The sequence below is a fragment of the Gouania willdenowi genome, chromosome 10 (genome assembly GCF_900634775.1).
Source record: "Gouania willdenowi chromosome 10, fGouWil2.1, whole genome shotgun sequence".
Taxonomy (NCBI): Eukaryota; Metazoa; Chordata; class Actinopteri; order Blenniiformes; family Gobiesocidae; genus Gouania; species Gouania willdenowi.
Window position 1 is genome coordinate 35611653 of NC_041053.1, and position 13289 is coordinate 35624941.

General features: G+C 34.7%; 1 protein-coding gene across 1 annotated transcript; it reads left to right on the forward strand.

Annotated features, from left to right (window-relative positions):
• The first annotated feature begins 237 nt into the window (after positions 1-237).
• Positions 238-13289, forward strand: ctso (cathepsin O). Its single transcript, XM_028459963.1, has 8 exons — positions 238-530; positions 1076-1181; positions 1309-1433; positions 5840-6007; positions 7244-7365; positions 11174-11337; positions 12966-13058; positions 13171-13289. Exons 1-8 carry the CDS (start codon positions 327-329, stop codon positions 13203-13205), a joined length of 1017 nt encoding a protein of 338 aa, XP_028315764.1. The 5' UTR covers positions 238-326; the 3' UTR covers positions 13206-13289.

Below are 13289 nucleotides of genomic sequence, written 5' to 3' on the forward strand. Positions count from 1 at the left end.
ATAATAATAATAATAATAATAATAATAAATTTAAGAGTTACATTTTTTTTTTAAATTAGAATTTATTTTAGGATTTTAAATTTTATTTTCTAAACGCAGCCTAACTTATGTTATCAAGATTCACTTTATATTTTTTGATACCCGACTAATAATATTCTGCGCTATCTTAATTTAAAAAGGTACTTTTAAAATATTTTTACCACTCGGCAAATACGTCATTTGTTACTACGCCTGCGCAGTAGGAACGTGCACCTTGGCTTTTCCTCCTTTTCCGTCTTTATTTGATTTGAACTTCTGTCCGGTTTTGATCGATTTTCTGTGATAAAATGAGGAGTTTTCAGTGTTTGCTTGCAGTTGCACTCTTTGTCTTTAACGACTTTTCTTCCAAAAGAAGCTTAAATGTGGACGCAAGTGACGTGCACGCCACATTAAATGGCTCTGCTCTTGATTTCGTCGTGTTTAAAGAACAGTTTGGCCGCACGTATGACGTCGACAGCGAGGAATTTAAACGTCGTTATCTTAATTTTAAGGTAGGACAATTAAACTTTTAAACACATAAGGGGAGAAGTTTTGTTAACTCACAATTTTATATTTATTATGTTAAAACTAACCCGTGCACGTTGGTAAGTCACACCCACCAATTTCAAAATAAAAGAAATATAAAAGCAAATATTTTAATAAATATTTTCACAGTGAAATTGTAAATATGAGAGTAGTATGTGTATATATATATATGATTGGTAGATTGCTCACTATACTATACTTGTGTTTATCAGTATTATGTTTGTATATTTGTATTATGTGTACAATTGTATTTTAATCCCTATTTAATTGTGTGTTTTTTTACTTTCTTTTCCATGTTTTAGTGTTTCTTCTTTTCAGTCAAAATATTTCTGGAGTCTCTGTAACGAAATCTGATTCTGATAAATTAATAATACAAATTTAATACATAGACATTTTCCTGCTTTTAATTATTTTACTGTATTAAAAAAAAAAAAGAGAGAGAGAGAGAAAGAGATGACCACCATTCTCTACATATGTGTAACTCACTAGATCTGTGGTTTGTATGATGCAGAATGCTACACAGAGGCATACACACCTGAATGCCTTTTCCACTGGTTCCCAGTCTGCCAAGTATGGCATCAACCAGTTCACGGACCTCTCGCAAAAGGAATTCAGAGGTACATTGTAATATATTGTGTTTTTCTTCTATATTGAATATCAAATTACATTGAAAAAACCAAACAGTTTTTCCTTTCTTATATATATATATATATATATATATATATATGTGTGTGTCATCAACAGAAATCTACCTGCGAGCGCTACCTGAGAGGGCGCCAAGCTTCAGTGGGTGGCGTACTGGGAGACTCCCAGAAAAGTTTGACTGGAGGGACAAAGGAGTGGTGGCACCAGTCCAGGACCAACTTGCAGTAAGAATACAACACACATCCAATGACACAAACACTTTAAAATGCTTAAAAACACTTCTTTGATGCAGTAAATCAGCTTAGTTAGATGTTAAGATGCGTCGTGGCAAGACAAAACATGAATAACAAACACAATGACTTCAAATTCCAACCATTTTTTAATGTAAATAATATTTTTTCTTTCAGTGTACCCTGTTTAAAATAAATAAATAAATAAAAATCAACCCAGAAAAACAAAACTTTTTTTACATTGAGAAATTCTTGAAGAAATACCTGTAATAAAGGCCCTCAATTTTACATTTTATTCACAAGAATCTGGCTTTTGCTTCAAGTGAGTGATGCAGAATGTTTTTTATTAATGTTATTAATTATAAAAACGTAGTCAAATGACATCCAAGCTTTTTTTGTCATTTCACTTGTGCTGTACTACGATGCTGGCTAACTTTTTATCGGGCTATATCACTACTAAAGTCCCGCCTCCTGACCAATAATTTCCCTTGGAAAATGACTTTCCCAATGTTAGAAGATCCTGGTTGGTGCAGATCTGACAGCTGGGTTTATGGAATAAAGATTAATAATAAATATTATTAATGGATAAATAAAATAATATAAATTCCTTTCATTTACAGATGAAATCTTTTCGGACAAATATAGATTTATATCTGATGGACTGATCTATAGTAGCTGATGAAGCCTGTGTCGGACACTTTTCGTATCACAGACGGATGAAGTCATTCATTCATGTCAAAGATCAACCGTAGCAGTGGAGGCAGTCAATAAGGAAACCAGGCTTCAGGTTTTGATGCATCAGTTTTATCTGTTTATTTTTTAGTTTGCACCACAAGCACAGTGTACTTCAATCTCCATTCCACTCTCTACTGAACAAAATGAATGTCCTTATATACAGGTGTACCACTAACTGGCCTGTACCAAGCATGGGGTGACATATAATGTGCATATTAAAAGTACAACATAAATATTTACACAAACACTTCCTAACAGACATTATAACAAACACTAACCCTGTAATAATATCATTAATTTTATTTACATCTCCTAAATTATTAAACTACATATTTACATTGAGCTACACACATCCAGCTCCCCTGTTCCTAGTCTCTGCTTGGTCTTTCCCACCTGGAACTATAAAAAGGTGTCCAAAAGCCACGGGGAATTCTTTTACCCGAACACCTCAGGAAAGAGGAAGAGAGCATGCACAGGTAAGCTTTGTTGAAGATCACATTTAGAAATAGAAACACCTCTGTGATGTAATAAAGCAAAACTGATCAGAGCGCTGTCCGTTTATCATCCTATGAATTATCATAGTATAATTTCACGTTTTTACACATTAACAGTGTCGGCAGCTTCCTGTCTGCATTCCTTCCTTCCTGCTTTTTCTGCAGTAACAGTGTTGTTTTTTATTTAAATTATGGATTTTAATTCTTCATATTTTGAAAGAATTATTCCTCAATTGTGACATAAGTTGCTTTATACAGTTTTTCCGTGCCAGGCTGAAATCATCAATCTTAAATGAACATGTTTATACCCAGCTTTGTAGTACAGGGTACCTGCTGACGGAGAGATATCCAGGATATACTTATCCAGTTTCGTAGTACTGGCCCATATTGTGTGTAGTTAAACATTGGGAGCAGATGTTAACACAGAATCTAGAATCTCCTCGTTATATATACAATGAAATCACAAAAAGTCCCTTTGTATCTTTTACTTTAAGTTTGCACAAATGTATGTGTTGAAAAGTTTATGATTGACACTACCTGCTTCCTGGTAAAGTAGCAGGATGTGGATGGGATAGGGCAGCGGTCTGCAACCTTTACTCTTAATGAGCCATTTTGTCTAATCTCACCTAGATTAAAGTCCTTCCAGAGCAAAAAAGAAAAACCTTTTCAATGAAGACAATTGTGTGTGTAAAATTCTATACAGTTCAGATTATTTTAAATAATGTTATGGTAACATTTTTTTTTTTGAGTTCATGCATTTGAAGGGCTCCAAAAATAAAACTTGATAATGTCGGTCAACACATGCTAATTTCTTGCACCATATCAAGCATAAAATCTCTATTTTCTTCAAGAACAGTCTTTTGGTAGTTTCATTATTTCATGAGGGATTTAAAACTTAAGCTTAGCCACAGGTGAAAGGATAATTGATGGTCTGTAGAAGTTGCAGGAAGTGGAATCGGAAGATTTATTTTTAGGTTAACAAATGGTTTTATCATCATTTTATTTTAAGTTAATGTCATTAGTAATCAGTACCCTCTGTAAGAAATAACAATTCCTTATTTTGATATTTTTTTAAAACTATAGGGAGCCATTGCGAAAGATTCATAGAGCCACACGAGGCTCCAGAGCCGCAGGTTGCAGACCCCTGGGATGGGGTTAGTGAACTCATGTTGCTGCCTGTCCTTACTGAAGGGTCACTTTGTGCAGCGGTTTGTCCTTTATCTCTCTGGTCTGTCCGTTTGCTGCCAAAAAATGTTATTGCCACTGTAAAAACAGTTTTTTCCTGAGGGAGGGACATAAACCACACAAGAAAATACCAGCATGATACTTTCTATCTTGGATTCAGGTTCATTTTAAAGCTCCAGGGTAGCCTTTAAATGACTGCTCTCACCCACTATTCAACTCTGCTGCTGCAGTTATTCTCACACATTCCTTTTTTGTCCGCGGACAACTTGGCTGGGTTGGTTTTCTGCTACTGCAAATAATGAAAAAAAAAAAAAAAAAAAAATCAATGCATAGACAGAGGACAGACTGTATTACCCGGTGCAGACATGAGATTTAAAGCAAGTCACGTCCTATAAATTCTTCATGATTGAGTGTAGCCTCCTCTTGAGTCCATATTTATGACTCTTGAGTATTCTACGACTTCAGAAGAAAGGAGTCACTGGCTCTGATGTTTTTTTAATATACCTAAAGCACTTATTTCTACTTGTAGCAATAATTAACTTTTTTTTTTTTTTGTTCCAGTGTATTGACTTTAGGCGTAGAATCACAATGAGCATAAAACTTAAGGAGATCAAGGCCTCATCACATTAATAAAAGTACTTGTTGTGCAGGAGACACATACCTAATGATTAAAGTAATGCAGCGATGTAGTGATGGACATGACTGTGTTTAAGATAATTCATTCACATACACATAAGTAGTTTTAGATTGTGTATCTGCCAGTAGGTGGCAGCAGAATGCAACCAGTCCCAGTTCAGCCTCAGATTATTGTGTGCATACATTCTACAGCAGAGGTGGGCAACTGGGCAAAATGTGATAGATAATCAACATTTGTCAGTATTTAGAAATAAATCTGAATATTAATAAAGTAAAGAACAAATGCTTTTATTTTATGTGTTTGCAGTCATTTTTTTGTGTTTTAGAAGTATATATATATATATATATATATATATATATATATATATATATATATAGTTTTGTGTTTTATGAGACAATTTGTGTATTGCTGTCATTTTGCATTTTTAGAGTAATTTTTTGTGTCTTTGTTGTAATTTTAGAGTCATTTTGTGTACATTTATTTTTATTTTTTGAGCCATTTTTGTAGAAATGTCTTGTAATTTAAGTCATTTTTGTGCATAATTCCTGCAAGATTTATTTTGTCTTTTAGAATAAAATGTTAACATTAATTTATTCAGACAACTGTTCCTCAAGAATTCCACTTTGATCTCCTGACATGTTTCGACTGACAACTGCCAGTCTTCATCTGAGGCTTTTGCTGATCCCTTTAATGTGTCCGTTGAAGTTTCCATTTTTGTGCACATTTGTGTCGTTTTGAGTGTTTAGGGAGTCATTTTTTGCATTTTGTTCTCTAGTGTATTTTTCTGTAATTAGATTATTTGTTTTAATTTTTATTCATTTTGTGCATTTACTTTTGAGGGCTGCATGTGGCCCCGCGGCCGGCAGTTGGCAACGTTTGCACTACAGCATCCTCCTCTTGATTGTTATTTATTTTATTTTTTACTTTTCCATCCAAGGGGCTTTCAAACTTTGTCTTCAGAATTTAAATGGCTCAAACCTTTGACCCAAAGCTGTGGTTTTTCAAACATTTTCTGACATTGTCTCCAAACCCTTTTCATGGTCCCAACTGGCCACAAACAGGGCATTTTTTTTAACCTTAATTGGCATCATTGATTTGTGTTTCTGGGTTGCACAGGGACACACAAATCATTTCCATGTTTCAATAAAATAGAAAATAAAAAACCACCTGCCTGCCCTGCAGAAGTGTCCTTGAAGAAAACATCAGATTCTCAGTGGATGATGATGATGATGATGATCATCATCATCAGCAAAACAGATCCTTCTTCTGGGCATGATGTGTCTTGAATTGATAGTGACTTTTATATTTGAGTATTTATCACATTTTTTCTTGCTGTTTTACTTTGGCAGTGTGGGAGTTGTTGGGCGTTCAGTGTGGTTGGTGCCGTGCAGTCTGTTCACACTATAGGAGGTTCACAGCTGGAGCAGCTCAGCGTGCAGCAGCTTATGGATTGCGCTTCCCAAAATGATGGCTGCAATGGAGGCTCCCCATTCGGGGCACTGCACTGGTTACAAAAGGTATTTTCAGACATTCACATCAACAAACTTTCTGTTTCTCAAATGAGGGTACGTGTACCCCTAGGGGTACGTCATGTCACTACACGGAGTTCTTGAGAGAGCGATAGAGGAAAATTAATAGAAGAAAGCATTAAAAATATGTTTTTATGAGGGGTGTCCCGATTGGATATCGGTCCGATATTAGCCTGAAAACAAATATTGCATATCGGATTAAAATTTCTGGATTTTCCGATTATTTATTTATTTTTATTTATTTTTATTCAGTTGTAGAATACTGTAGATATGATGTAACCAATTGGTTCATAATAAATGGGTCAGTTTTTCTCATTCCTGCTGTTGCTGATGAATGTTTTTTGTTTGAGTAACATCACTTGATCAAGCCTTTTCTAACATTCCACATCACTGTCCCATTGGTGTGTGTGTGTGTGTGAATGAGTGTATATGTAAAGCACTTTGTGACCTCTGTCTGGGAAAGGTTGCTATAGAAATAAACATTACTTAAAGAAGTAATTATTATTATTTTTTATTAAAGAAAAGAGAGAGAGAGGAAAAAAAGAAGTATGTATAATTCATGCTGATATTGGATCAATATCGGTATCGGCCGATACGCAAGGCTGCAATATCAGTATCATATCCGAAATTTTAAAAAGTTGTATCTGGACATTACTAGTTTTTATTACGTTTATTTTTAGTTAAAAATGATAATCATTCTAAAGATTACCAGCAACTCACAAAACGACAACAAAAACATACAAAATAAGATAAAAATCTACAGAATAACAAAAAGAGCAAACAAATAACAAGAAAATTACACCAAAAACACACACACTAAGAGAGAATAATTAAAATAATACCAACAACACCCAAAACCGACGTCAAAAACACACAACAGGAGAATAATATACTGAATAATAAAAGTAGTTTTTTGCTTCTTTGTCTTGAATCATATGTTTGGTATCATAAGGTTTTGTGTTTCTGTTCAGTATAAATCCTGTGTATGCCATTGTTTTTATTTCATATATCATCTATCGACATATATTAGATATTGCCTTTTTAAAAACCTTAATATCGGCATCAGCCCTGAAAATCCCATCTGATTCAGCCATCTGGAAAGATCATTAATAATAGTGCTTGAAAATAATAACTAACAATGTGTGCCTTTTTTTTCATCAATGACATTTACATAATTAAGGCCAATCAAAGCTAAAAGCTTGATGGCTTTTGTGTTTTCCTCAGACTAAAATGAAGTTGGTGACTCAGTCCGAGTATCCCTACAAGGCCAAGGCTGGCATTTGTCATGTTTTCAGCCAATCACACGTTGGTGTCGCTGTGAAGAACTTCACTGCTCATAGTTTCAGGTAAAAAAATCAATTACAATTCTACTACAAGTACAGTAGCTAGGTTTACATTACACATTTTCGCAAAATAAAAGCAATATTTCTAAAAGTCGACAAAGTATAATTGCGCTTTGAACGTGTTTCCATTGAACGTTGTTTTGGGCTATAGCCTCACAACTCCTGTGAAATCTCATCCCGCGAGACTTTGGTGTAGGAAGACAGACGCTCAGAACCTCCTTATAACACTCTGTATTCCTTTGTTGTTTCACGTCTAAGGCGACAGTAATAATAATCAGAGAGAAGTGGTCATGTGACCAGGTACATCACGTCCTGTGACTCATATTTGCGAATTTGCACATTTCAATATCGAAACGTCTGAAATACCTGATATTTGAGGGATAGGGTTTCCATTACCAGTTTTTATCGCGCTATTTAGATTTTGCGCATTTCCGAGTGTAATAGAAACTTTGCTAGTGACCAGTATTTTTTCCAATTACAATTAAATTACAATTATTTTTTATCCTCTGAAAGTCAATTACAAATTATGTTCTCAATTACTAAAGTTCAGTTCCAATTAATCACAATTACTGAGCCTGAAATAAATGACCTAATACAAGTTACAATTATGTCTTCAATTATCTATGTTCAATTACAGTTCAATTACAATTACATTGACCCAGATTTTTTCCAGTTACAATTGAATTGCAATTATTTTTTATCCTCTGAAAGTCAGTTACAAATTATGTTCTCAATTACTAAAGAAGTTCAATCATAATTACTGAATTAAAAAAAATAACCTAATAAAAGTTAACCTTCCTCTTATGTTAGCTTCCTGTTAGCATCTCTAATGCTAGCAGGTCCTAAATCAGCTGTAAAATACACTAAAAACAAATATCTATCATCCAATTTCTTTCCTATCCATTGATTTTTTTGTGTGTCTGTATACTCTTTGATTAATATTTTTGGAAGGCTGGATATGAAACATATTTTAATAATTGCTACGGTAACTACGTATGTGTCGAACTGTACATAGAACTGTAACACGGTTCTTCAGTTTTGCGTTAAACAATAATTGACAATTTTTGTAGATTTTTCATGGCAATTACAATTACAAAGTCAATTATCTAAACTCAATTACAATTTAATTACAAAAATAACAGCAGCAGATTTTTAGAATCACCATTATATTTATGCCATAATTGTAACTGATTAACATAGAGTTTTTAAAAGTGTTTTTTATGAAGCTTCAAGGACGGAGGTCGCGTCGTTCGTCTGTGCAATGACGGGCCACTGAGTTCAGTTGGTAAACACAGATATCGATGGCTCATTTCTACGTGACACTCGCCACGTTTTTCAGCCATGAATAATCTTACGTTAGAATTACATTTTTCAAATACATACTGAACAAAAGCACGTCATTACTTTGATTTCTTAAGCTAATGTTGTGGATTTTAGGTACTCATCGTGTCATTCTTGTTGTTAAATTATTACTTGAAATATTGATTTACTTTACTAAAAAAATTCACAATATTTCTTTTTGAGCAAATAATCTTTGATTTATTGATCAAATAATACAATTTTGAACTTAAAATTTAATTCAATCTTTTCCTTGACCAAATGATCTTTGATTTATTGATCAATGAGACCCACACTGTCTTTATCAGATGAAAACATGTCATAACCAGCAGCTTTAAAAATTACATTTAAAATGACACTTTAATTCCAATAAACAGTGTTTGTTCTGTAATTATTGTTTTTTTTTTATAAACTGTCCTCATTTGAGCATTATAATAATAAAATTTAAATATAAAGGGTAACCTAGATTAGTATTATAGGATTAAAATGCTGGTTAATATGTTAAGGTTTCTTTTGTTCTGACAACTTTTTTCAGGAAATGTATTTTTGAAATTCCTGATTATTTACTGTACTTTATTCCCCATTGCACAGATGCACCAGAAGTACCGTTTGTACACGGTGCCTAATAAACCTATTACTACTGCAGGAATTTCCCATCATTCCACATTTTGTTTTTTCATCTCATGTCACAGCACAGTCAAGGTTTTGAAAAGTGTTTTTTACTTGCTGGAGTTTCATTACAAAGTGTGAGAATGTGAGATTCTTTTAAGTCAAAAAGAGTCACAGATTAATTTAAGTAGAAATGTTTTTTTTTTTTTTTTTTTTTTTTTTTTTTTTTTTCACATAGAAGTTGGTGTATTTAGGAAATAGGATCTAATATATTTTATCCAGTTCTTTAAGATTAAGTAAAAACCTATAGAGGGAAAATTTGTTACCCAAGCTTTGACTTTCTCATACTGTAAATTTAGCATTTGAAATGTTTCTGCAGCCACTGACATTTTTAGTGCCGACTTGCCTGAACAAGTCCAGACTGAAACACTTATTCTGCAACCCACTTGATTCTCAGAAGCACTCACAGCTGTAGGCAAGGAGCTGGAGAAATGAAAGAAGGCAAATTGCAAACCAACAGAAACCCTGAAAGAAAAGAGAGGAGTCAGACGTGAGGGACAGTAAAAAACCAAAACAGTGTGACCGGTGAGAATTGACTTACATTTAGCAAACAAACAGTCGGAGAGTTTTCCTTTTGTTTACTGCAAGGTCGACGGCAGCCACTCACATTTAGTTCTAATTGCTGACTCGCGTTTGGAAGTACAGCAACACATTTTTAAACAGCTGTCATTTTTCTACAATTACACATTTCATCTTGACTAAAAGCCAGGAACAAAATCAGAAAGTACATTGGTTTTGAAACGAAGCCTTTTCTCTTTTATCGACTGAATTTTTTATTTTATATTTTTCACCGGTGTTTGTCTGTTTGTTCACTCATCTGTCTGTTAATGTGGATGTTTGTGAGCAGGAATCTAGCTTTGCTATACTACGAAGATAGATTACCTCTTATCACGCTAACTTGAACTTTAATCAGCGTGTGCTGTCCTACGAAGCTCGCTAACGTCTTACGGAGCTAAATCACCATGGTAACTTAGGCTGAACGACTAACCTGGTCGAGACCAGGTTATGAAGTGGATCAGATCTGAGTGAGTATAAAAGCGCTGCCTCCTGGTGTGCGCTGCACTAACATAACTATTTATCAATTATGCGATTACAATTATAATTGACCCCAACCCTGGCCTGATATTTATTAAATACACTATCACTGTTATGATTTTATTACCTTACAAGTAAGTATGAGAACACCTTTTTCACTCACGTCCTTAAACCGCCAATGGTGTAAAACACAGTTTTTGACCTGTCCTTGTCTGCGTGAAGCTCATCGAGGGCGTCACGTTGTGTTCCTTCAGTGTGAAGACTGAGGGAGGTCACGGGCAGGTCTAAACATTGTGTGCAAAACAGATCTTTGCTCAACAACATCATCACCTTCCAAATATAGGAGATCACACTTCACTAGGAGCAAGGTGTCCAGATGGCTTTATTCAGTATAGATTTGACACACACACACACACACACACACACACACACAGAGGACCATATGTACAGAGGCTGGCAGAGGAAGGCGTCATATATACTGCCAAGTGCATTCATGTAGTAAAAGGATAAAGGAGGGTGCTGAGGAAATGGCTGCACGGGTGATGAAATAAAACAGGCAGTTCATCCTGAAACGAATGCACAGATTTGATGACGAATCAGGATAAAAGTTAGAAATAATTACCGTAATGCTAGTTGAGCAAAGTGTTGAAATAGTGATGTAAAAATGGATAATTTCTTCCACTCCTCTGTCTTTCCAGTGGTTGAAATCCTCATTTAACATGTCAACTGAAACTGCTACATTAGGCGTTTTGTGAATTTTGTTCACCAGCGGTCAAGAGGAAGCGCTGATGGCTCAGCTCGTGGAGCGTGGCCCTTTGGTCGCTATTGTGGACGCCGTCAGCTGGCAGGATTACCTGGGAGGCGTCATCCAGCACCACTGCTCCAGTCAGTGGGCCAATCACGCCGTGCTGATTGTTGGCTATGACACGACAGGTGAATGCACATCTTACACGTGCCACAGAAACCAATAATAAATCAAAGCAACACAAGGGGAAATGTGTTTGTATAGCCCATTACATATACACAAGGCAATTCAAATGTGCTTTACGTGATTAAAAATGTGCAACAGGAGACAATAAACATTAAACAGGGTTTAAAATCAACAATAAAATGATTAAAAAATGAAAAGGAGTGCCTTTAATGTGGATTTAAAAATGTTAACATTCGATGCTGATTTCAGATCTGCTAGCAGTTTGTTATGGGGTAACAAATGTAAAAACTCTTTTCATAGCCGACATATTTTGATTATTTAGCTCATTTTTTATTTCATTTGAGACCGAAATTCTTGTAAAAACAGCATGTTTTATATCATTGTTAAAAATGTGTGCACATGAAAAATAAATTTGAATGTAAATGTTAAATATAAAGTAATTGTCGTTGTGTCTTTGTGCAAGGCACTTTACCCACATTGCCTTGTATGAATGGGTATGAGTTGTGCATGAATGTTGGTGGTGATCAGAGGGGCCGTAGGCGCGAAATGGCAGCCACGCTACAGGGCAGCTGTGGCAACATTGTAGCTTACCTTCACCGGTATGACTGTGTGAGTGACTGGTGTGAATAAATAATGGTTCCTGTAACGCGCTTTGAGTGTCCTCAAAAAAAAGCGCTATATAAATCCAAGCCATTATTATATAAATGTTAGTTGTTTAATTTCTAAACATTGAGCTTTATAATTGGTGACCGATTTAAGAGTTAGATTTAGATTTAAGATTTACATTTACATTTAACATTAATACTTAACTTTTATATTTATATTTAACTTTTACATTTATATTTAACTTTTACATTTATATTTAACTTTTACATTTAGCTAAATCTAAATGTAAAAGTCACCAACTGTAAAGCTAAATGTTTAGAAATTAAACAACTAAATAACATTTAGATTTAACATTCATACTTATATTTAACATTTATCTTTAGATTTATTTTTCATGTTTACACATTTTTAATAATGATATAGAACATGGTGTTTTACATGAATTTGTCTCAAATGAAAGAATAATTGGCTAAATGTGAGGAAAGTGAAACATTTGTTTAAATTTGGGGTGCCAAATGAAAAAAAAAATGTGTAGTTTGTTCCGCTGAATTAATTCTACTGAAATTACCGTGTCACATTAATGTTATCTAAGGTTGCAATTTTTACGCAAGTATTGCACCATTGACATACATTTCCTTTCTTAGTATTCTTTGTGTACACATTAGTCAAAAAAGATGGTGAAATGGTTATTTATCCACACATTGTGAACTCATGTTCCAGCGACACTGTTATTGAAATATCCTTGTGTCCCAGCTTCAAAACACACAAGATGAGCTATAAAAGCTGCATTCCAGAGTGTTTATGTTTATCGTTTGTGTCATTTCTTTTGAGTCATCGTTTGCCTCCCACCGTATTTTATCTTCCCAATATGAATTATTTGGCGAGCACTTGTGTTTTCTGGGAACGACAAGAGGGTTTGAGCGATTACGCAACAGTCTAAAGTGACTGCAGCACACGTACACACAAACGGTGTTCCTTCACCCTGTAAATAATTGAATGGTGAAGTGCATGTTGTCTGGTGCAGAGAGCGTTCCACACTGGATTGTGCAGAACTCCTGGGGAACAACGTGGGGCAATGGAGGATATGTTTATATAAAAATCGGTGGAAACATCTGCGGTAAGTTTGATCCTTGTCTCGTCTATTTTTTTTTTTTTTTCATCAATTTGTGTGTGTGTGTGCGTGTGCACACTATTTTTCTGAGATTTCTCTCTCCTTTGTCTCTTTTCAGGGATTGCGGATTCCGTGGCTGCTGTTTTTCTCTGATAACATTAACAGAAAAACGACGTCTCTATGTGTAGAAATGTCTGGGTTTTTTTTTTTCAATGTCAAAATAAAAGTCAACCCTTT

Coding starts and splice junctions, on each gene's coding strand:
- ctso (XM_028459963.1), top strand. CDS start 327: ATGAGGAGTTTTCAGTGTTTGCTTGCAGTTGCACTCTTTGTCTTTAAC. Junction 1,434..5,839: donor CAGTCCAGGACCAACTTGCA/GTAAGAATACAA, acceptor TTACTTTGGCAG/TGTGGGAGTTGTTGGGCGTT. Junction 6,008..7,243: donor CACTGCACTGGTTACAAAAG/GTATTTTCAGAC, acceptor TGTTTTCCTCAG/ACTAAAATGAAGTTGGTGAC.